At 40.0% G+C, this 25,792-nt stretch overlaps 1 protein-coding gene across 7 annotated transcripts in view; it reads right to left on the bottom strand.

Annotated features, from left to right (window-relative positions):
- citb (citron rho-interacting serine/threonine kinase b) overlaps positions 1-25,578 on the bottom strand; it is a 50,849-nt gene extending 25,271 nt beyond the window's left edge. For 5 of the 7 annotated variants that reach the window (XM_026187267.1, XM_026187272.1, XM_026187270.1 and 2 more), the window contains exons 1-16: positions 25,254-25,577; positions 20,931-21,040; positions 19,137-19,280; positions 18,455-18,574; positions 12,545-12,715; positions 11,984-12,037; positions 11,784-11,837; positions 11,222-11,362; positions 9,821-9,946; positions 7,415-7,510; positions 7,070-7,186; positions 6,771-6,880; positions 6,365-6,539; positions 5,339-5,536; positions 5,178-5,231; positions 2,375-2,572 (exon numbers count right to left, since the gene is read on the bottom strand). In XM_026187267.1, coding sequence (XP_026043052.1) covers positions 2,375-2,572; positions 5,178-5,231; positions 5,339-5,536; positions 6,365-6,539; positions 6,771-6,880; positions 7,070-7,186; positions 7,415-7,510; positions 9,821-9,946; positions 11,222-11,362; positions 11,784-11,837; positions 11,984-12,037; positions 12,545-12,715; positions 18,455-18,574; positions 19,137-19,280; positions 20,931-20,939 — 1,767 coding nt within the window. In that variant the 5' untranslated portion in view covers positions 20,940-21,040; positions 25,254-25,577. Of the gene's footprint in view, positions 1-2,374; positions 2,573-5,177; positions 5,232-5,338; positions 5,537-6,364; positions 6,540-6,770; positions 6,881-7,069; positions 7,187-7,414; positions 7,511-9,820; positions 9,947-11,221; positions 11,363-11,783; positions 11,838-11,983; positions 12,038-12,544; positions 12,716-18,454; positions 18,575-19,136; positions 19,281-20,913; positions 21,041-25,253 lie in introns of all 7 variants that reach the window. The other 2 variants (XM_026187268.1, XM_026187269.1) reach the window with 2 other exon arrangements.
- Positions 25,579-25,792: the final 214 nt, after the last annotated feature.

Below are 25,792 nucleotides of genomic sequence, written 5' to 3'. Positions count from 1 at the left end.
CTTCAACTTTCATGCAGAAACAACTGCCACACAAAAGCGGTGGCATGTTGGCGGAGTGGTAAGCACTGTGACTCTAAATGCTGGGTTCAGATGTCAACTCTTTATGTGTTTATTTGCTGAATAACTGGCAGCCCGTGCAAAATGATATCGAGAATGAATGCAGACTTCACACTTTATCTGAGTTTTGCTTGTGTTTTTCTTTCTCGCTTATCTGATTCGTGCTCTTGCTTTGCAGTAAAATCTATTTTTATTTCACATCTGGTTGTCATGTTATTGTTGTGTAGTGTTCCCTGTGCTTAATACAGTGTTCCTGTCTGTACATGTAGTTTTGCTTGCTGCTCTTCATCTGATGCTCACGCCTTCTCTGACAGACTTCCTGTTACTGACCTGAGCTTAGTAAACAGTTATTTGATTTGAACCTGCCTAACTTTTTCTTTTGAGCAGGAAATTCAGTGTCAGAAGCTAATAAATCTGCTGGTAAGTAATAAAAAATACCAGCTGGATTGTTCCTGCATATAACAATTTTGCCAGCACCAAAGGAAAATCCAGTCTGTGTAAAATGTAAATGAAAACAGGATACTGTGATTTCATTCACAACAGAACACAGAAAATATATCAAATGTTTTAACTGAGATGTATTGCTAGTTCATGAAAGATCATAGCTCATTTTGAATTTGATGGAAACAGCTATTTCAAAGTTGAGATGGGGGCAATAAAACATTGGAAAAAATGCAAGTGGTACTAAAATTAAACATTTTGCAAGTATTTAGGTTAATTAGCAACAGGTCAAAACAAAACTGGGTACGAAAAGATCATCTTAGAGACATCAATCTGCAAAAAGCTATGCAACAATTTCTCCTGAATAATCTGCAGCACATAATATCATCAAAAGATTCTTAGAATATGAAGAAACCTCTGAGGACAAGGGACAAGGCCAAAAGTTAATATTGGATGGCCCTCACAAGAAACAGCATTAGGGGAGGCTGTAGCTCGGGGAGTAGAGCAGATCACCTACCAAACAGAAGGTTGGTGATATCGTCGTGTTGGTGTTGTTCCCACATCATCATAATAAATGTTGTTTCAGGTTCAACACTGCAAGTGACCAATCACATTGTTTGACGTCATACTTTTGCAAGCTAAGCGATTCATTCATTTATGAAATTCCAATGTTGCAAGGACAATATGTATAATGCTTACCGTTTATTAAAGAACAGTATGAAGTGCAAAGAATTCAAATTGCTGGATCGGCGGACGGAGGCGGTTTCTCGCAAGTTAAGTAGATTTTTTGTTTAATGCGTTTTTTTCCGAAGTCACAAACGTATGATGTCACAACAATGTGATTGGTCACTTGCAATGTTGAACCTGGAACAACATTTATTATGATGATGTGGGAAGAACACCAACACGAGGATATCAGATCGTGCGTCTGGCACATATCCTTGGGCAATATACTAACCCCATGTTGCTCTCAGATGCGTCCATCAGAATATAAATGTATGTGAACGTTAGATAGGAAGCTTCCTTATGGAAGTGCTCAGATTGAGTAGAAAAGTGCTATATAAGAATGAGTCCATTTACCATTAAAAAAAGACATGATTCTGAAACACTTCCACAAATGCTCTCCTTTCTGGTCCAAAGCTCATTTAAAATAGACTGAGGCAAAGTGAAAAGCTGTTCTGTGGTGAGACAAACCCAACTTTTAAATTCTTTTTGGAAAATATGGACGCCACATCAACTAGATTTAAGAGGAGAGGGACCATTCAGCTTATTATGGGGGGCATCACTGCCTATGTCTTTGGACATCTGGAAAGGCACCATCAGTGCTAAAAGCTGAATACAGGCTTGAAAAGATTTGGGGCTCAAGAAACAAACAACACAACAAAGTAGGCCCAGGACCGCTGAGCAAAGGATCCTACATCACACAACAGTTGGATGAGTTTCCTCATTCAAAAGTCCAGCAGCTGCTCGCAGTGATTTACAGGCTAATGTTAAAAGAAGAGGGAATGCCACACAGTGATAAACATGCCTCCTGACCCAGTGTTTACATATGCATTCTGCTATCAAATTCATAATGAGTGATTATTTTTCTTAAAATGTAAAATTTTCTCATTTTAAACCATTTCTTTATTCCTATGTTCCAACTGTGAATGAAATATGTGTTTATGAGAATTGCAAATCGTTGCATTTTTATTCAGATTTTACACCTAAAACCCTAACAAGAGATTCAACAAGCCTCTTGAATCTGATTAAAACATCTCTCTGGGCTAATAGTAGAGGTTCAGTGTGCTTTCTGGTAACTAAGTTTCTGTTTTTATTCAGGGTTCACAAACCCATCTGCATTTTAGGACTGTACACCATCATCAGAAGTCAGCACCTGTTTCTGGTTGTTAAGGTGCATTTCACGGTCAGCCACCTCCCGACGCAGCCTGTCCACATCCTGGCTGAGCTGCAGTCGATCTTCTCTCTCATCAGAGGCTTCATCCAGCTGCTTGGACAGGTAGAAGTTCTGACGGTTAAGCTCTGCATTCTCCTGAGTCAATGTTGTCAGCTGCTCCTCCAGGTCTGTGATCACCTACAGAGTAAAGGGAACATTCATATTTCACATTTAAATGGCTGAATACATACACAGTATCCATCTGCAACTAAAATGTACCCCTGTAATGTGACACTTTACACAGTGTTTTTGTTGCTCCAAAGGCAGTGTGTACCTACACTGTAAAAGCAGAATTCCTGGATGTTCGAGAAAAGTAATAAAAATGTTAATTTTACAATTCGCACATAAGAAAAAGTTTTGGTGCTGTTGTGCATATAATGCTCAGATCGTTGCTCCTCCACAATAACAGCTGACCTAACACCCCACACAATCTCAACTCTACTGCTGCATGATTACATGATGCAGATATCTGGGTTAGTGATGTAATGCAGTAATCATTTTTCTATGCTGCTGTTTCAACCCAAGTAGCATTCAGAATGAGAATAATCATTTCATCAGCATCGGTCTGTTCCTTTAATCAGCCATGACTACAGTGCACACTGTAAAGAGATGAGGGTTATACGAGGCTGTCTGTTAAAAGCCCCTTATTCTCAGCTCTTGTGGGAACAAGGGGACCACACAGAATTTCAAGGTGGCAGGGGGGAAGAGGCAAAGCTTTTAAGTACATAAATTAGCTGCCTGTTCTGTACTGACGCAGTGCTTCTGCTCCCTTTCGGCAGGGGACTGACAGCAGCGACTAAATTCTTAAGGCAAGGCTAGAAGTCAACAGTGGAATGAGTGCAGCGGTGATCTGGCAATTTATTCCAATCATCTGTCAACCAAATCTATAGAGCAACTTAAACAGCTAAGGTAAATCACATCTAGATCTGCATCCTCAACGCTGCTGAATACAAACTGCTCAGTGCTGTTTGTGAAATCTGTGGCTGTCACACACTTTCACTGATTAAAATTAACATATCATTTACTGTTTACCTCTGCTACAAAACACAGAGGAGGATCTTTCTTTCAGTGAGCAGTGTGAATGCTATAGAGTGTAAATGCAACGCTGATATGGAAATTCTGTGGCGGGAGTTGAAAGTCCGTGTTGCTCGGCGACAGCCCCAAAACATCACGGCTCTCGAGAAGATCTGCATGGAGGAATGGGCCAAAATACCAGCTACTGTGTGTGCAAACCTGGTAAAGACCTATAGTAAATGTTTGACCTCTGTTATTGCCAACAAAGGTTATGTTACAAAGTATTGAGTTGTATTTTTGTTATTGACCAAATACTTATTTTCCACCCTGATTTACGAATAAATTCTTTACAAATCCTACCATGTGGATTCATGGATTTTTTTTTCACATTCTGTCTCTCACAGTTGAAGTGTACCTCTGGTGCAAATTACTGACCTCTGTCATCATTTTAGGTGGGGGAACTTACACAATCGGTGGCTGACTAAATACTTTTTTGCCCCACTGTATATAACTACATCCAATGAATTTGCAGTCTTTATCAGTTTTAAACATTGCCCACAGCAGTCTAACACACCCATGATGGCTTCAGCTATAATCCTATAATATACAATTGATTAACTACAATGTTAAAAAAGTGAAGATATGCTATGAACCTCAATGAATACAGATTTTTTAAAAAGATCATAAAGCAGTGAAAACATCATGAGCTCCCACATCCGGTGACTAGTCGCCACAATGCTCTCATAATACAAAACGCACACCATAATGCATTAATAATTTCCGGGAGACCTCCCTAAATTAAATGACACTTTGGCTCACAGTTGTCCAGATATCCTGTTCTCCTCCAAAATGCTCCACAGACTAATGGTTAAACCAACACTGCAAGTCAGCAGGGCAAAAAATAGAGTGGCATTTCAAGCTCTGCTTGTTGCTGAATTTGGCTGTGCTTGCCTGACTACTGGCCAGCTAAATCTATGGTTGTCGCTTTCTGAACAGTTTGTGAGTGGGAGGATCTCAAAAGTAGGGCAATGGGATAAAGGAAGACTGTGACGGTTTTGGTATTTATTCAAGCTACATAAACTTGACGGCACCTAAATACCTGAAAAATGACAACATAATTTCGCAAGGTTAGTCACATGTCACAAGATCCTGTGTTAGTAAACCAAAGAGTTACCAGGAAATGTTCATTCATAACAACGTAAAGCAAATAAATCTAAAAAAATTTGGAGCTCCCAAATAGCAATGATCACCGAATAGAGGGCATTATTTTCTGATTCAGTAGGGCTAACTTTGGTTAGTGGAGGTTCACTTAGTTTCTGTGTTAATGCGCACAATGGTGCCATGAAAGCAACAAACAGTTCTGAGAGTTAGTCTAATATTACTGTAAAAATTGTGTCTGGAATAACAATTCTCACTTTGACCAGAAACATAATGTTTTGAAAACAGGGTGGAGACCTGCTCATATTTAAGGATGCACATTTATGCAGTCAGCTTTACATCTCCATAAAGAGCACCAGCAAGGTAGACAAACGTGATGAAACGGGGAAGGTGTTAAAAGTGACACGGAGTCAAATGATTTTAAATTTTAATTCATCCAAGAGTGACAAAAACACATATGGACTGAAACGAGGCTACTTCTAGTGCGATGATTCAGCTGGTGTTCGGTGCCAGAAGAGCTGTTTATTCCTGTAAAGAGCGAACGACAAAAATAAGGGTGTGAGCAGCTTACCGCGCAGCTGTCTCTCAAGGCATCATATTTGCGTTGTATTTCATCTCTGTGTGCCTAGGAGGAATGACAGGAGAGATGCAGGGACAGATATTACTGCCTACATTACACAACATCAATGAGACAGCATCTTCGCTACTTTTTTTCCTTTCCATTTCTCTTACTCTGAGCACAGTTATCTCCTCCTCGGCCTCTGCAGTGGTCTCCTCCAGCTCGGTCTTAGCCTGCTGCAGCTGGCTTTCCAGGGCATGGCGAGCTGCCTGCAGGTTGCTGATCTGAGATTCACGCTCTTGCAGTGAAAGGGTCAGCTCTGTCACCTGACGTTTAATCTCCAGCTTTTGTTCCTCATGCTCCAGCCCAATCTACAAAAGCAGACAGAAAGACCAGGATCAGGAGGAGGAGGCGATTCATCCCCAGCGCAGTCAGACACATGCTGACATCACCTCGGTGTGAGAGCATTACACCTGACACATGTCTGACTGCCTTCAGTTATTAGGCTTCACTTTTTGTAACATCTGACTTTACAATAGCAAGTGAGACTTTTATGGCCCGGGGAAATTCAAATTACAAGCTACTATGGAGATAAATGGAGTACTACAGAAAATATCCTGTATCCTAAATCCCAAAAAGTTGATTCTGTTCATCTGGACGTATCCTAAATGATGCTACTGGATCCCAAACTCCATATATCATAATATGCACTGCACATCAAATGGTCCCTACCTTTTCAATGTCCAACTTAGCAGCTCTAGTCCATATATTACCATCAAACAACTATTTTATATGCACCACCTGCTTCCCCAAGAGGTCACGATATATATACTACACTATAATTATTTCCTCAATATACACTCGGGGACACAGTTCCACGCAAGTGTGTTTATACTACATGGAGCCAGATCAACACAGATGGAAGAGGTTTACTGCACAGCTTCGTCTATTTAATATTCAAAAATGCCTTTTATGCTTTGATAAAAAAATCTGTGCAGATACTCTATAATATTATTAACTAAGATTACTTCATATGTACAAAATAAAGCATATAAATAAAAGACTCTATGAAGCGGATGGTGCTGTGACAAACAGACAGGGAACAGAGCAAATACAAAGAAAAGTGTTGTCACACAGTTGGAAAATCCACCACCATCTATCAGCAGAGATATCCTGCACCTGTTCTAATGTCTCCTCACCTCTCGGAGCCTGGTTTCCAGCTCCAGCACGCGGCTCTTATTGCTTTGCTCTTGCTGAGTCATTTTCTCTAGATGCTCTTCCAGTTTGGCATTCTGAGCTTCCAGCTTCCCGGCCTGAGACTCCAAGTAGAACTTCTGCTGGCGAAGCTCTGAGATCATCTCCTCTTGGGCTTTCCTGGCAAGACAAAACATCAAAATGTGCAAAAGGTTAAATAGAAGGCCATGTAGCAACGGCAAGGTCAGAATTAAGTACCTTCCAGATATTATTGCGCACAAGCTGCAGCTTCACTCTGCCCTGACACAATAAAAGGACACGCTTATAAGCGTATTTGTATCTATTGTATTATTATTGTATTTTATTGTTATTATGGAGCACAATAACAATGCTTTGTGTTGGGGTACTTACATGTTTTTCTGGGTATAGATACTGCTGTTAGCTGCTAGTTTGTTGGCCTCAGATAGTTCAGCAATTCTCTGCTCCAGACTGTTCATCTTTGAGTCCATTGCATTTATTGTCTGAAAAGAAAATGTGTAAGCTATAACATACGCTTAACAAACATTTAGTTTGGTCTTCCTGGGATCGGATTAAGGGTGATTTTTGTGCTTTTTAATTATACAATCATTATTCCAAACATGGAATCTATGTCAGTGTGATAAATATTAAAATACGCCTGAAATAGTGCTCCCAAGCTGGTCAGTTCTTACCGCCTTCTGTTCACTGATGATGCTGCACTTCTCCCGCACCTCCTCCTCATATTTGCTCTGACTGGACTCCAGCATCTCCTTATCGGCCATGTCCGCCTTCATCTGGGCCTCTAGCACCTGCTCAATGCCAGGCAACCCACAGACCCATAGCCGGGATATCACTTAACAGGGTAAAATATGAATTTGAATATGACATATTGCTGCTCTTCCCAGCACCCCGGCTAAGGCACGACCACTAGACAGAGCACTTCCAGCAAGTTTATCAGGACTACAGACTGCATGGTGTTTTACATCAAACCAATGGGTCTGCGTATATGATTGTGTGTACATATTTATAAATCGAACCTTTATCTTGTCTTCGTAGAGCTTCTCTTTCTGTTTCAGGTGAGTCTCCAGGCGCTGGGCTGTGGTTTGAGTCTCTCGCAAATTCTCCTCCAGCTCCTACACAAAATACAAATAGGTCACTTGCTTCATGTTGACATCAGCAGCCATGCTCGCAAACACTAAAGTAGCCATCATTTCTGGCATAAAGGTAATGCATAAAGCATTTCATCACAAAACACAACTCATACATTTGTTAGAGGCAGTGCAAAGGACTTCAAAATCACTAACACCTAATCACAATAAGCGATGGTTCCTGCTGCTCACCAGCAGGTTTTGAGAGCTTTGAGATATAATTATAACAATTGTTTATTTAGCTCTGCTCTGGTTGATTGTGGTCTCTGGTAGTCAGCGAGAGATTCAAACACCAACACACAGGTGTTTTTTAATCCCTCATACAATATAGGAGAAAGATTAGTATTAAATGCAATGATTACAGTGTAAAATTTCCTTGTCTTTGTTACTATGGATGTAGAGGAGCTCAGGTAACACAAAGTCATTTATATCAATGATTCCAGCGTCAGCTCCTCTCTTTTTTGGGCTTTATTAATAGCACAGATTTTGGCTGAGAGGCAGCAGGGAATGCACAGGTGGACCTCACACACACTGCTGCAAAAGGTCAATTTCTATGACTTCTTTTTAATCAAAAGTAAATGGAGAAGCTTTGTTACTCTCTCAGAGTTTTAAAAGGGACTTCTTTTATTATTGATTGTCACAAGCAGACACGGGAACCAGAACGTTTTCACAACAAAACATGCCCATAATTTAGTGCCTTATAGATCTAGCCTTAGCAGCAATAACTTGAAATAATCACTTTCTGTATGTCTTTCAGATCATTGTGGTTGAATTTCGGCCCACTCTTCCTTACGGCGTTGCTCTCTTGAGGTATAACATTTCAATCAGATTGATCATGACTAGATCATTACTAAACCTTGACTGTTTTTTTCAGCCTCTCTCTTAGAAATTTGCTGATGTGTTTGGCGTCATTGTCCTGTTACATGAACAAGTTTTGGTCAACGGGTGGCTGTAGCTCAGGAGGTGGAGCAGGTCGTCTACTAATGGGAAGGTTGGTGTATTGATCAATGGCTGCTTCCGTCTGCATCTCCAATATCCTTGGGAAGATACTAACCTCAAGTTGGTCTCCAATGCATCCACTGGCGTGTGAATGTCAGTTAGAAAGACAGAAACTATTTAAGTGCTTGTGTGAATGGGTGAATGAGTTAAAGCACTTTGAGCACTCAGGTAGAGTAGAAAAGCCAGTCCAGTTACCATTTACCTAGCTTCAGAGAAATGGGCTCACATTCAAATCTAGAATAATTTGGCACACAGAGTTCTTGGTCTGCATTGTAAGTGCAAAGCAAGCCCAAATCATCACTGCTCACCGCCGTGCTCGACAGCTGGTATACGGTGTTTGTCCTGATATGCCGTGTTTGGTTTTTGCCAAACGTGGTGTCGAGCATCATGGCCAAACGTCATCTTTGGTCTCATCTGCCCAAAGTACATTGTTTCAGCTGTCTTGTGGTTTCTCCAGCTGCAACACTCCCTATGTGATCAGTCTTTTTTCAAATTGTGCTGTCAACTTTTTGTTTTGTTTTTTTCCTGAGCACTGCACAGTCTGATTTCAGGTGAATCTGCAGTGCACAATATATGAATTTGCGTAATATTCACACTCAGGGGACTGTTATGGCATTGTGACAATAAACACATGAATCATCCAGATCAGCAACATGGCAAAAAACTGCTTTTATGGAGGTGCTCACACTTCCTGATCATCACTTAATGTTAATGATGCGTTTGGTTATCAGCAAATGCACTCACCCTGTTAATTCATATGAATAGTACGAGGTGTTCTTAGTTTTTCACGGGACACCAAATAGTCTTGTAAAACCTTTTTTTTTTCAGATGGCTGCATGTATTTTGTGCTTGCTCATATTAATTTCCCTATAATCGTTGTGAGTCAAAAGCTCAGGATTCACAGTCCTCTAAACTGTCTGTTTGAAACGGTTTTGTCAGCTCTGAGTGGATATGCTTAATACTTTCATCTCAGGCACACAGTTCAGACGCTGATAATGCAGAAAACAATGGAAATAAAGGAGTAATTTCTCATAACAGGTGCAACAAAACTATTGGAAAAGTTAGAGAGAGATCTGATCACACACAGTCTGGTGATGTAAACGGATTCAAAGCGCTGGCCTGGTTGTATCACAGCTGTAAGGCAATTAAAATACAAAATGTGGAGTGTCTGAGCACTGCATATGTAAAAATATTAGATGTAAATTTGCATTTCTTTTGCAATGATGACAATGAGTTCTGTTTATTTCACACCTCCTTCTTCATTTTGCTCTGCTTGAAAGATGAAAGGTGGGTTACCAGAATCTTATCTGCCATCTGCTGAATCTGCTGGCCCTTGCTCTGGATTTCATCCTTCAGTTTGGCCTCCCGGCGCTCAACAATCTCGAGCCTCTTCACCTGGTTCTCAAGAGTCTTCCTGCCATCCTGGATAACACAAAACAAGCAAAAGTTATGCACAAAACGTAGCGATGATTTTTTCAAATTCATCCACAAGTCAAAAGAATTAATGCTCTAAAACAGTGCTTTTTTTGCTATCTAGACATAACACACAATTATAAGAACAGCAATTAACTTTAAATTTCCACTTCAAGGAAGAACTGGCGACATACTGTAATGGTCACACCCAGTTGGCTTGTTAGGGATGCATCTCTGCTGTGTTTATATCTCATTATTTCAAGTTACTCCCAACTAAAGTTCCACAGAGCTCATTTCCTTTCATGTTGGGAGGTGTAGGAGATCTTTGGAGCTGTATAAATTTGACCTTGTTGCATATTCTCTTTTCTCTGACTCTAAGTTATGCTGTTTACAGAAGTACTAAGATACGGTCATAACAAAAAGACCCTACAAACAGAGCTTCTATATGACTGCATATTTATGTCATTTAATTTATGTCATTAATTTATCACGACAGTTGTGTGACGTAGCAGTGCATTCAGATTCAGATTAGTACTCTCAGAAAGATACTAAAACTTAGATGATGCTAAAACTAGAGATGTGCTGCTGGTGCCTGATTGTCTGCATACTGGAGTGTTTTATTTTTTATTTGCTTCATAAAATCTAAATTAGAATTAAAATTTTGTTAAAGGACTAATCATTTTGTCCAAACAATCCAGATTTAGAGCCTTAAATTTTTATGTCAAAACAGGACAAAAGGCTTAAAAAAGGAATGTGCTGCTTTAAAAAAAAAGATGTTAAGGCAGTCACCTGAATGTGGCCTGGAATAAAACTGTATACAGAAACAGCCACTCGGTGATCATGTAGTAAAATGTAATAGGCAGCCTGGTTAGCTTCACAGGAACAATCACAATAAATGTCCTTCTGTCCAAAACCACACAGTCGCTACATAATGGATACAGACTGAAGACCTTAAACTAAAGAAAATAAATGTTTGTTGAGCTCAGACATTTTTGTCTAGTTTAATCTGGTGTCACTCACAAGAACTGGACAGCGGGGGGAGATCCCGACAACCAGGAAATAATCAAATCCCAAAACAAAACCTCTCTGACAAGCAACGATTCATTACAGAACAGGTTTGTGCTTCTATCAGATTATTTAAGACTTTTAACACAGAAATTTTGACGGTGCAAATCTACGAATGACTGAAAACACAGAATAGCAAGAAAAAACCCCAGAACGCATGTATGAAAGTCTTTGTGCATGTGTACAGTGTCTGTGACAGCAGTGTTTGTGTGTGTGTACCTCAGTCTCACGGAGACGTCTGCGTAGGCTGTCACTGGAGTCTTCCTTATTCTGGAGCCTCTCTAGATCCCGCTCCATGCGCTCTTTGGCCAGTTTTGTAGTCTGAAGGAGGTCAGTAGCCTCAGCATTTGCTTTTAATGCCTAGTAATTACAAGGAAAAGATGGAAAACATTTAGAAGGAATAACCAAACTTTTGCTCTCTTTCTTACGTTTAAATAAACTACTTTATATTGCTCATACCAAATCCTTAAGAAAATTACATGCTACATGTTAATTATTTCACATTTAGTTCACATTGTGTCAGATTTAGGCCAATTGTAGCCAAAACTGTTTGACTGTTGATTATTAATCAGTAACTCTTTAATCGTTCCCTGGCAATAGCCTACATCTGACAAGAGACCAAAGTTTAATCAAGAGACAGAGAGAGGAAGGAGGGGGTTGGGAAGGGTAATGAAAAGTTTATAAAGTCATCTCAAAGTGCAAAAATACTGCTGCATCTCTTCCATTTAGGATACAAGTTCAAATAAATTATTAATTGGTCTTTTAAACAAAAATATTTTACCTTGGTGAGTTTTTCCTGTAGCTCTTGGATCTTTACATGCTGTTCAGTATTTGTCTAAAAAGGGGGAAAAAATCCTTTTAATATGGAAATATTATCCCACATTAAAGTCATTTAAACTCTTCAGTGTCTTTACCTAGAATAAATTTTCACCCTCACCAATCACACAGTTTTATCACGAATAAATTAACTTCATGAGCTACCTTCTCCAACTTGGTGATCGTCTCATCTCCTTCTGCTTTCCCTTGATCTTTGGCCTGTGAAGATGAAGGTCAGGAAGAGAAATGATCACTACTTTACTAGAAAAGTGAGAAGTTGCAAATCACGATCATGTGGTTGCTCTGTCACTGTGAGCGCTATAATTGCCAACAGCCAGATTACAGGTATGCTCAGTAGTTTACATAGCATTCATCAAATCCACTAAGGGTCAAAATTAGGCTCAAATATATGCACACACCCACACTAATATTTGGTTTAATGCCCCTTAGAAAGTTGCACAATTGTTTGGTTTCCTGTAACTGACCTGCCTTTAAATGTAGTCCACAAACTTGGGCACCCAATGCTTGTGTTTTAGCCATTACAGATGTATGCCATACAATCACTGCTCAACAATGTGGAGAAAGAACATTTCAAAGAAATCATCAAAAAAACCCAATACCATGACATTCATGCCCATGATGCAAACGTCTGACCACAACTGTTCATACAGTTTGATGCCTTCCTAAAACCTTTGAATCATTAAAAGCTTTAGTTCCAGTGCAGACCTTCTGAATCCTGTGCTGGTACTCTGCAGCTTTCCTCTTCAGTTCTTCGCTGGCCTGGCGGGACTCTTTCAGTTCTGCCTCATAAAGGTCGCTACGGCGACGGGCAGCAGACAGGTCCTCCTCCAGCTGTCTAATGGAAACTCGCATCTCCTCCAGCTGGGCATGATATTCCTACACACAGGTAAGAGAAACCTTAGATGACTGGATAAGTGAAGCTGAACACAAACAGAAATTTAAGCAAAGGGTCCAAGTAGTCCCACAAAATGCTGACCCAACACCACATCTACTCAAATTAGGTACTCTCACATAATTCAGACTTGAATCTAAATCATCACAAGGGAAGCATGGTGATGTTTTTCAAAATTTGGGCTTCATCAAACTACAATCAGAAAGCTGGGAGCATTGTCCGATTGGACTTTTACAAATGGTTTTTTACATGGTGACAAATAGGGCTTTCCAGATGCACAGTGACAGGATTCAACTTTGAAATAAGGTTTCTTAAAGGTTTATGAAAGCTTACTAAAACATGTTGAACATACTGTAGACAACAAAGACAAACACTCGCAAGAAGCTCTGTTTCCTTAGAAGCAAAGCAATGAACAAATGAGGGTTGAATTAATACTTGTGCACAATATTGCAAGGATTTGATATCTTAATCATAAGCACTTAATCCAGGTAACGTAACTATATTTTTAGTATCCATTAAGATTGTCCTCATTCCAGTGTAGCATATTTGGTTAGAGCAAATACTGCACGCTTTCTCAAACAACCTTAACATTGTTTGACTAGAACCTGAAGAAGATGTCCTTGTTAGAGATCACTGCATCATTTATAGCAGTCCCAGGCACACGTTCAAAACTCATCACATAGTAGAGGAAAATAAACATTTATGAAAAGACCGTTAAAAGGAGAAAAGAATGTAGAAACAATGATCGGCCACAGTCATTTGCAGATGTCTGTTAAACAGTAATTAGTCACTGCATAACAAATCTAATTTTAACCACCTCATCTGCTTACAGGGTACATCAGCCTGTTTGTCAGTCTAATAAAAACTAGCATCATTGTGCATCCAGGGAGCATTGGTGCTCAGCCGACGCAGATTAAAACTGGTCTATGTCGAAGCACACAGCATCAGACATGGTGATCCGAAGAGTCCCCACATTGTCAGAATGTACTGCTGTGGGCCAGGAAGAAAAACATCACTGAGCTGGTTTGGCACCATGTTGAAGTAAACATTTGCCTCCACCATGACCACTTTGGCTCCATTAAAGCAAGGCAGTTTCCATTATAGTGACAATTCATTGGATCCATAGGTACATCTCCCATTTGATAGTGACAATAATCATGATTATGGGTTAGAAATGTTTCTCCAATTCCAGTAATTCTTTAGCAGAACGATGATTTGGCCTAAAGAAATGAAAAAGAAAGCTTTCAGTGTGCTAAACAAATACAGCTTGTGAATTGCTGAATCACAGCAGCGGTCTTTTCTTGAGATGGAACATAATTGTGGCTCACACACCTGCACAGAAAAAAAAACTCTGAGACAAGACATGACATTCAAAACTTAGATGAGCTGATGCAATGAAGGAAGCCACTGTTAACACCCTCAAACCCCTAAAGACTGAGATCTTCAAATCTGTGTTTACTTGTAAAGAAAAAAGCAAACAAACAAACAAACAAAAAAGTAAATAAATTAATCTGTTTTCTTTTCTATGCGGATTTTTTTTAAGAATTGATAAACTCAAAGGAAAAAAACAGGAAAAAGAAGCAAATTAATGACATTAAATTGTTCCTACTTGCTCACTTCACAAGACAAATACATAAGGATCCATAAATGTATTGTTTCTAAGGTAGTTTGCAATTTTCACCTTATTAGAGGTAAAAATTCTGATTCTGAATTGTGTTCTGATGTTTCAAACCTTGCGTTTTTAGTTTTATTTGGGTGGTGCGCTTACTTGGACCGCATTGTACCATATCAGCCTAATGGAGCATTTCAGAGTGCAGGGTTATTTCTGGTTCCTAGAATATTTAAAAGCAGAGTGTTCAGCTTTCATGTTCCTCTCCTATTGAACCAGCTTCCAGGTTGGATTCAGGAGACAGAAACTCTCTCTACTTGTAAGATTAGGTTTAAATCTTTTTTTCTTCCTTTTTTTAGTTTTGCAGTTAGAGCTGGATCAGGTGACCCTTAATCCTCCCTTAGTTATGCTGCAATAGCGATAGGCTGTTGGGGATTTCCCATGATGCACTGAGCACTTCTCCTTGACGCACCTCTTTCCTCACCTCTCTCCAACCGGTCGCAGCAGATGGCCCCGCCCCTCCCTGAGCCTGGTCCTGCCTCAGATTTCTTCCTGTTAAAAGGAAGTTTCTCCTTCCCACTGTTGCCGAGTGCTTGCTTATGCTGTAGGCGATTGTGTGATTGGTGGGTTTTCTCTTCATTACTTTATTAGTTTTCTCTCTATTATTATAATATATTACAATATAAAGCAGGCAACCATTGTTGTGATTTTGTGCTATACTAAAAAATTTTAATCGAATTTGTCTTAAATGTTGTTTTAGTTATTTCCACTCAGTAAGAAAAATGTTAGGCTCTTGAAACTTGCATGAGTTTGCAACTGATAACAATGAAAGTCAACAGGACTCAGTCCTGGCCAAAATCTTCGCTCATCTCATGGCTTAGTTTGGGACTGTTCCACAGACGGACCTATTAGGAGCAAAACTAAATTCAAACCATTGTTGGGCAGGGTTTTTTAAAGTCTAACATTTTTTGTATGCAGTATTCTATTATGTATATATGCAGACACAGTTCATGCACTCTTTCTTGGTACTTTCTTAAATTTCATGACTTCTAACGTTTTTTTGTTGATACAGCAGAAAAAAGGAACCGTGTGCTTTTCTGTGGGTCTTATTTACTCTTGTATCTTCAGTGAAACTGTCTCTTTCTATATGTTTGCAGGTCTTCCTGGCTTTGGCACAGAGTTCTTCTCTTTGTAAATGAATCTATCCCCAATCTCTCTTTGTTGATCCAACACTGTACAAAAGTGATAAACACTGCAGTCATGTGACAGAGCGTGGGAGACAGATGCTATTCAAGATGAAATGCAGGATTTAGCTGGTGTAAATACCCTGCTGGGAGGCACCAGTGGGAACACAGAGCTGTATAATACACACGAGCAGCAGAAAACCCTCACAAATTTGACAGTGTAGTCTGAATTCTTTTTATTTTAGTCAGAATTTATCCATGAAGGGCTTCCATATAAGAAGAAAACTGAAAAGAAAACACCTAATAATGTTTGATATTTTAGTACCCCAGCACAATCAACCACAACCCTAATCTCACTGCTGTTAACTTAACTCAGTGAGACTGACTGCACTCTCAGGTTATCAGTCTGAGCTCTGCACAGTAACACGCTAAAATGAATAATAGTACTGAAATGTTGAGAAAAAGAAACAAACAGACACAAAAACAACTTCCTCAGACTCCTGCTGAGGGATCCCCGGGGCCACAGTATGCTTTACGTGAAAAGCAAGCTGTAAACTGATTCTGCTCTGTGTCCAACATCTCTGTAACTTTCCAAAAAGACAATGTGATAACTATCCTCACTTCGCAAAGTGACTTTACAGCTTTGTGACAGGATATCACCCTCCATTTCAAGCTTTTTTTTCCATTTTCTTCCCCCCCAGAAAATACTTCCATCACTTTTTTTCTGGACAATTTATTAATCCGAGTGGTATTTTGCAGTCTCTTACATCACACGGATCACTGTTTGTTTAAGGAGAATATGAAGTGATGGTCAAAATTTCTGTTTTCCAAACAGTATGAGCTAAGGCCCCAACACCTCATCACGACAGCCTGCCCACTGCATCAGCGCTCTCCTCACTTGTAGGTATATGGCTCTCATCACCATGGCAACCAGTTATATTCCCTGTATTCAGTGCTTGGTAACCGGCACTAGTGTAGGCTGAGGAAAACAGGTTGCTTTTTAAGAAAAAAAATGGTGCATAATGCCAGGAAGATGATTTTTCATGCTCCTTATCTCTTGTCCTAAATTGTCAATCTTGTATCAGCTTGATTCTCACAGCTGGCAACGTTCTTTCATGTTGTGCCGTCACCCCTGCAGAACTATACATGCTCGCACAAACACATGCCACACACTCATCACTTTTGATTTCATTAATTAAGAGCTGTGTGTACACTCCTGTCTCATTTGATATCAGACATATTCTTGATTCCAAAGAGACTCACTGAGTCGAAGCACTTTACAGACTCACTGTATTTTAACATCTTAAAAACTGCACGATCAACTCAGCCTAATAAAGCAAGGTCTTACAAACAGAGGAGTGAACTAAACCTTTGATGAGTTCTTTCTCAGGCTTGTGGTAAACAAACCTTTTTCCAATAAAGCGCTGTACATGCGCTCCATCCATATACCGTAAATTGAATATATACATGTATAAAAAATGGTTTTTCAAGGATTAAAAAAACCACAATCATTTACATTAAGAGGGTACTCCAACATGAGGCATTTCTACACATGATGTAGGTAATGCTATACTGATTGCACCCCTACAGCCTGTTGTGGGTAGGCATGGGAATCAAGAACCAGTTCCCAGTAGTCCAATTCATTGGAACTGTTAGTCTCCTTGCCTGTCGATCCCAGTTATCCATTCTTGCACTTGTGCTACAATCAGCTGATTTCAGAAGAGGAAAATAGTGATGCAGTCTAGAGCTTGGATATGCGCATTTATTTTTATTGCACAAAAGGACGAGATAAATGATAAAGCTTAAAACTGCATCCAGGGCAGGAACAGCCGCATTATGCTGCTAACACAACTTTCTTTGCAAGCATCTGCCAAGACAGCATGCTAACGCTAAGCTAGCCAAGAACCCAGGGTGAAAGCTGAGTGAATGCAGACAGACCCTGAACTTCAACAGGTAACAAGCAGATGAGCAGTCAGGCTGCAGCCTCCCTTTCTACCTGTTCGTGTTTCTAAAGCAGAATCACTGCAGCGATCGCTTTTTTGTGCTGGTTTTCATCTTTGCTTTGTGCGGTCAGCTTTGTATTCTGTTAAGAGAAAGATCTTAGAGATGTGTGTCCTCGTTAGGGATTTGTGTTGGTGTGTGGGGTTGTTTATATTGTAAAATAGTGATTATGAGACAGTGTGTTTCAGCTTTTTACAGAGTAACATGAACGTAATGTAACAGGTAGTACAACAAATTACTTTTTCCTTGGAGTAATTTAGAAACGTACTGCATTGCATGAAAATAAAAGCGTGTATTATGTTAAATAATGACTTTTTGAGTAACAACTCCTCACTGATCACAACAAAGAGGGGAAATAGCTCAGCAAACATGCACAAACATTTGACCCACAGCTTGCAATTCATTTGCATGAATGTATTTTCTTCATTGCTGCTTAGTGATGGTGCTGACTCTCAAAACAGAGCCAATGAGAACCCAATGACAATCGACACGTGATATAGATAGTGCAATCGGACTCACTAAATTCTTATCAATTCCCATCCCTAGCTGTGGGGTTTCAGCATCATGTGCCTGTCTAATTAACACTCACAACCCACACACTCAGCCTTGGTGGCTCGACCTGCTCCATCTGACTGCCATTATGAAATCCTCTTAAAATGTTCTTTTTGAAAAACAATTCGTTATTTATGTAATACTGTACTTCCCTTCACTGCAAAGTACTGCATGAATACTCATTGGAAAACGAAGGGGAAAACAGTCACTAAAGAAAAGTCTTTTCACTCAAAAGAACAAAACTTAATGAAATCAAAAAATGATTGCAACAGTAGAGAGCTGACTAATTTCCTCATTAATTATTCAATTCTGAGCCCACAGCATCAGGCGTACTCTCAGCCAGCTGACCTAATGTGACACCCGAAATGTCGTCCTACCTGTTCTTTGATCTCCTGAAGTTTGTTGCTTTGCTCCCGGATGTCATGAAGAAGCTGCAGTGCTTTATCGTCCTCCTGTGTCACTTCCATACGAGCCTGTTCCAAACTACGCTTTAGACTCTGAAATCAAGACAAACTTGTGTTCAGTCAGCTGACACTTTGTTGGGAATACTCAGCTGAAAATAAATCAACCTGATATCAAAATCCTGAAATAAATAGTTAGTGTTAAATAGGTGTTGTTTCACTTTTTGGATGCTGTTGAATCGTACTATCATCAGCTAAGTAGTATTTCCAATATCTTGTTCATCTACCATTGCATTTTAGTGAATTGACAGCAAGAGTCATAGTATATATGGCATACACACACATGCATATGAGGAAGCAGCCCATATGCTAGCGATTGTAGTAATACAAAGTTCTTGTAGAAGCAGTTCTTACCACTTCCCAACCATCATGAGACACTTCTGGTGCTTGATTAATTCCAGTAGTCACACATCATAAAAAACGTTAATATAAAATCTCCTGTTAAATCTAATAAAAATCGATTTTGCTCCAAAATAAGGCGTACTAAAACTTTTTACCTGGTAGTTCAGTTTCAGTTTTGCTTTTAGCAAATGTTTCCATAGATTTCACACTCTTTCCAGTGCTATGTCTCTGTCTTATAATCCCTGGAGATACTCACACTGCATTCGGTGATATAAGTGGCCAGATCCTGTTCTAGGATTGTCCTCTGAGTCTCTGAGGCCTTCAACTCTATGTCCTTTTGCTGGAGCACTGACTCAAGGTCAGACATCTTCCTCTGAATGAGCGAGATCTCTTGCTCAACCTGAAAGGAAAAACAGTATATTTGTGCAATTGTCACAACATGCATGTAATATGCTTATCTGTCTGTGTGTGTCTGTGTAAAAGTGCAGTAGACTTGTTTGGTGCCACATGTCATTGGTAGTGATTGATGTTACAATTACATTTGCCATTATAGCATTACAGGCCAAGAGGAGGGTTGGAAAGCAGAGAAACAGCAGGACAGGCAGCACAGTCACAGATACTGTGACAGCGCTTAGTCTATAGCAGCACTAACACAGTCACAATGCAGACACATGCTCACGAAAACACAGCACCACGGCATGGGTGTTGCAGCCAGTAAAACCAAAGGGTCAGTGTGGTACAGGAATCCAAAATGATGTGTCACTCACAAGTCTTTCAGCAGACAGCTCAGAGAAATACAGTGACATGAATAAAGGTGGATTGGTGTAAATCTGCACACATTTATATGTGACTCAGGACACTGAAGTACACTGCTCATTATATCTTCATCTGGTTGGGGCTTGTGGAGGTGTTATAAGAGGTATGTTTTGAGTCATACAGATTACATTAGCCAGATCTTATAAGTCAGCAAAGTTTCCTTCTGACAGGTTTAAATATGTGCTTAAGAATGAGACGGAGGTGTTGAAGTAGCTGAGATATTACTGCTCCCTCACTGATGGATTCTTTGTGTTATGAGCTGCTTGGTTCGATGTACTGAACCAGATGCCTAACTTTGAGTATTTTGATAGAGTTGCATACAAAAACAAACAGTCAATACAAAACTGAATCTCACCACCAATCAGTAGAGCACATTCAACAAAATAATATATCTGTTTGTGAGAATTAACTTGTGTAAGCTATGAAATAAAATGGTAACATTTGTTGATGAGCTTGTGCAGCAAAACGAAAATTAAAAGGGACCATTTTTCAACTCCATGTTTTTATTCTTGGACTAATGTAGCTTAGCATGATTCACAATTCATAAGGATCCTTATTTCACTTGTAAATGTCTGAGCACCTTCTCAGTTCAGTTCCCCACACCCCGTACTCAGATGGGGGTGAAGGGACCCCTTCTCCGAGCCTGGAGTTTTGCCTCCCCACAGTTACCAAGTGGATGCTCACACAAGGGCATCTGATTGTTGGGGTTTGTCTCTATTATTGTAAGGTCTTTACCTCCCAGTATAAAGTGTCTTGATGGGATGGATGTTGTGATTTGATAGAATAGAATTAGAATAGAATTCAACTTTATTGTCATTGCACATGCACAGGTACAGGGCAACGAAATGCAGTTTGCATCCATCCAGAAGTGCTTTAGTGATATAGATATATTACAATATATATTAGCGATGCAATATAAATAAAACTGAATTTAATATTTTTAAATGTTTCATCACCTTTATCACGACAACTTTATGAGAAAGATTATGCAGCTTCTTTGCTAAGCATCACTTACATCACATCAGTCAGGATTAATTAGTATATTTTTCACAGCAGTTGCTGAACCTGAGAGATTTTTATTCTTACCATAGCCGTTAAAGGTAAAGCACATAGTGTAGCCACAAGGGTAAATAGCCAGAAATTCCAAACATACAGAAAAACACATCAGGCAAGGCAAACTGGCAAACAGATGGCTGACTCTAGAAACAAACTCTTACCATGTGAAAAGTTATACCTGTGACATGTGTCTGGCAATCCTGGCCTTTGTTTTGGTGCTTTTAAAGTAATGAGGCTGTGCCAAAGGAGATGGTCTTATCAGGAGAGTTGATAGATGCAGTCATTAATCTGTAGGTGAGAGGGAATGGATAGCAGTTAGAGACACATTACAATAAACAGTTTCTGCTTATCCTCTCTTGAAATATGAAGGGCTGACTCAGTGCTCTTATGTAAAACACTTACCTTTCATAATCATACTGTATAGATGACTTATTCCATAAGTCAGTTGGGATAGTTCCTGTGACCATACATAACAGAATTCATGTGTCTATGTGTTTACATATGTAAAAAGTAAATAAGTGGTATATTGTCAAAACTATCAAACCAAAACTAGATTAAATCCTGTTTACTGCATGTAGTGACTCGAGCAAATGTACCGTGATTACATACACTTTAAATCTCAACTCAAATGCTCACTTTCATACCAAAAATAGCATTTATCAAACAAACACTGAAGACTTGCGAAATTCACATAGCACAGAGTCATTCCAGAGCAGCGACACTTTATACATTAACACTTACTCCATTAACATGATACCACAGATGACTAGAAGATAAAGGATGCTGTTCACAGCTTAGATATTTAGTAAGCAAACCACTGTGCTGATCAAATACATGATCATATATTCTCTCCTGGTAGAGACTAAAAATAGCCTGCTCGTGTTCACAACAACAGCCTCTTTTACCACCACTGGATATATTTGGCAGCTTTTGTGATCAAGTAGCATGCACAAGAATGAGTGGCAGAGGCAGGATGTCTATTAAAAGCACAGGCTCACCTCCCACTCCTCGCTACAGTAACAAGCTCGGCTCAAGCTCAACTACTGTATGTGCTCTACTGCCGCTGCACTGTGTTCATAAGACATTTAATTTACTATTTAAATGCTTTATTATTTTGTTTTAAGGGCATCTAGTTTGGTTCCTCTGATTTTTTGCCATATAAATGCTTTTGCAGTGGGGGATGGTCATATTAAAGATAGCGAAATTTCAAATAATGAAGTCAGAATATGTACAGATAATGTTTAAGCTTAGGGTTTAGATGGCTGGTAATGTCTCTAAAGAAATGAACATAGCAGGAAAACTTCCGTTTCTTGACAATACTCTGTTAGTGAAATTTTGCTATTTTTTCCATAATCAGGATGTTTACCAGAAGACTGCATGGATTTCTAAGTGGAAACTAAGCTGTGCACACTATGCAGATGAACAACACACACTGTGAACTTCTAAAGACGCTGCTGGTGCTTACTAATACTTCCTCCGGAAATCTGACATTCTGTAATCATCATGCTTCAAGGTTTTTTTTTTGAGTGTTCTGTCCGGTATCACAACAGGCCACGCAGCATGTGCCCAAGCTGCATCAGCCTAGAGTTCAAGTTTCACTGGCACAACATGATGCAGGAGCAGGTGGCTTGTAATGGGTGATGATGCATGAGGTTAGCTTCCTCATGCACCTGATGATTTTTCAGCCTGTAAGCACATCACGTCAGAGGCGCATGTTCCCTCTGTATACTTTATATGAGATGTCAAAAAGTCCCATTTGTATTCAATGGTGACGGTGCGGTTAGAAAAACAATTTTGCAAGTGTGATCCCCAAAAGATTTTCACTCCTGTGAAATTGTTTTGACTCAGAGAGGCACAGAAGATTTATGTGCCTTTGGTTCATGTCTGCTTGTGGGTCTAAGAGGCTCAAAGCCACTAATGAATCTATATGTGCTGACACTTCTTAAAAATGTGGAGAACTTCATCTGCAGCCAGCCAGTTGTAAAGTTGGTGGTTAGGGGTGCCATCCGAGCATGAGGCACCAGATGGGATTCAGATCTGGCTGTCTTCCTCTAAAATTCGAGTGCTAGCTGACTGCCCATAATCAGCTGAGCTAACAGACTGTGCAGCTGGGCTCCTCCTCAGCAATAATTAGCTCCCACAAAGCAATTACTAATAACTATACTTTTAAAACCTCATTGCAACAACAGGAAAGACAGTTTGACCTCTGAGCTAGCCAATCTGTATCCACTGAACATCTCTAGATTTGTGTTGTTCAAACTTAACAGTGTTCAAATCCTGAACATAGTTTGGCGTGCTAGTGCAATCAAAACAACTCCAGAAAAACTTTAAATGAGACAAATGAGAGCTCCGAGAAGAACACTGGCTTCATTCGAAGAGCTCTTTTTCGTGGGCTGAATAATGCGTGCTGGGCTGTGAGTCAGAGTTGTTGAAGAGGAGGAGAGTGGAGAGAGGTTGCATCCCAGTCATGGTGTTGCTCCACATTCAGTCTAGGTGACCAAGGGCCACGGCCACTGTATGGGCAGCGGTGAATCACAGACCTGTTGCAACTTTGTAGTGGGACAGATTCTCCCTAAGAACAAGCTCAATGTCTTTCTTTCAACCACTTCCCTCTAAGTTGATCTTTCAGGCCATCTTTTCCATGTATACTGTGAGATTTTATGCTGATTGTCATGACAACGACAAATTAACAATACCCCAGTGCAAGGCTCTCTAGCTTCACAGTTTCCTGCTAGCATTTTAGTTTTGAAGGCTACTACTAATATAGCCTTATCCATGTTATTTGGTGCTTGACTACAGTAATATTAATTTGAAGGTCCATCATAGGCCTAGTGCATGGGAATATCAGAAATTGATATAAGATACTATTTTCCATAAGATAGAGGTTTTAAGGCAATTCAAGTGACACTAGAGGTTTTTATACTTACAGCATGAAGAACTAGCACATTCAAAATAAACACTGGCCAGAAATATCAGTTGTTACATAAGCTTTATAGGAAAATTCCACCCTGAAACAGTTAAAATGGTATTCAGAGCTGCACTTCAATGCTTCCAGTTACCAAGCAGCCAGTTGTAGACAGATCTGCTGCCATGTTAAAATGTGCAGACCACAGTTAGACTTTAATCACTAACTGACTGGTTAGCCTTCCTAAAACCTGTCCTACATTCACGACGTGGCACCAAAAACACTTTTACTTTTAACTAGCTCCATCAGTGCTACGGACTAGCTACTGAATGCTCTGGAGCTCCAGAGACAGCCATTTTCGGCGATCAAATTGAATGAATGTCACAATTTATGCTGAGCATTTGGAAAACCACTTCACAAATCTAGCTCATCGTTATACTTCAAATCCAAATGACAAAGAGGATCAGTGTGGGCTTCTAAAGGAGCCTTTTGGGGAAATGACACTTGAGGATGTGGTGCAGCGAACTCTCTCTCGTCGCTGCTCGCATTAACATTGGAAGATCTTTACTGCCGAGAGTTTCTCGGTGTCTTCTATTCTTTCTTTGCCCTCTACCATCAGACTGGCCTGCCTCCGCAAACAGGAAACTAGAGATGAAACTCCAACAAACCAACCCTCCTGATGAACTGTTTTAAATTAAATATAGTCAGAATACTGTAGATGAAGTTTAGAAATCCCCCCTCCCTGGTTTGAGTTGTGTTTAATACTTTTACACAGTTTATTGTATGTAAATTTCCTCTGTTTTCTTTCACAATTTCCTCATTAATATTCGGTTTTGCTGATCCTCTTAAGTCCCGTCAGTAACGTAATTTGCAATCCACCTAAATGTGCGCCAGAAAGAAGCCCCAAGCTTCCTTCACCTCTCTTCTAACCTTGGCATAACCTGCTGTTACCATAGAGATGCCTTCCACCAACCACAGCCTTCATCTTGTTACACTTTTTCTGACTTTATCAGACTTTGTTATTTCAGACCTTTTTCCACATATAACTATTACAGCCAAGTGGATTGTTAAAGTGAGCTAAGATCACCTGAAAAATCCTTACATGATAAATAGTCATGTCAACTTTGTTTCAAAACTTCCCCACTCTTAGTATAGATAGATGTTTGGAAAAGCCTGATGTGATCGTAATCTGACCATTTACAAACAATGGTGAGTTTGAACACAACCCTAGGGAGTGATAGCCATCTGTATGAGTGTATGCTACAGTAAGCACAGCGATGAAGAGAGATGGGCAAACAAAGGCACAGCATTTCAGTGTCGTGACCAAGAACAGTGCTCAGCCCTGACAGACGGGATACAGCTGCTGCGTAAGCTCAACGCTGCCTTAGTTATCTCATAAGTCTATAAATCCTCAGCTGTAGTGTCAGACAATCAATCAGTCAACTAATGGTTCCAGCATGCTTAAAGGGGAAATAATGCACTGTCACACCTGAAAAGCAATAAAATCCTGGTTTCATTCTTTCCCCGATCCAGTCATCACCCTCACTCATTCTTTATTCTTGACAGAAACCCTAAGTAAAATAGTATAACACTCACTCAGCGACTGCTACAGCTGACAGGTTTCCTACGAAGCTCCTTAGACGCGGCACCTCCTCGTCCAGTAAGCCCATTCATGTGGGGTCTCCCTCAGAAGCCACCAGCCGGAATGAGAGCTTCGCTGGTTCATCAAATTCGGGGTTGTCATCCTCACTGGGGAGAAAGTAGAGCCGAAAGGAGAGAGAGTGAGAGAGAGAGAGAGAGAGAGAGAGAGAGAGAGAGAGAGAGAGATGCGCTGTGGCAGGGCAGAAAGCTGCGAGGCAGTGAGAGCGACTGGAGATTACTGCTTACAGAGAGTGGAGAGAGGGAGGGAGTGGAGGACTACATAGAAAATGCATTGTAGAGTAATGCAGCAGACCAGATCACATACCATAGTGTGAGAGGAAGCTATCTCTCTCTCACTTATTTGTCATCTGTTCACCCTTACCGTTCCCCAAATTCTGTCTTCCTCTCTATTCTGTAGCAGCCAGAACTAATCACACTAATGTCAGCAGCCTGATCCACGTACTGTACATCATTTATTTTGCTTAAGACTTCTT

This window comes from Astatotilapia calliptera, chromosome 12, assembly GCF_900246225.1.
Source record: "Astatotilapia calliptera chromosome 12, fAstCal1.2, whole genome shotgun sequence".
Taxonomy (NCBI): domain Eukaryota; kingdom Metazoa; phylum Chordata; class Actinopteri; order Cichliformes; family Cichlidae; genus Astatotilapia; species Astatotilapia calliptera.
This window is presented reverse-complemented; position numbering and strand designations above follow the sequence as displayed.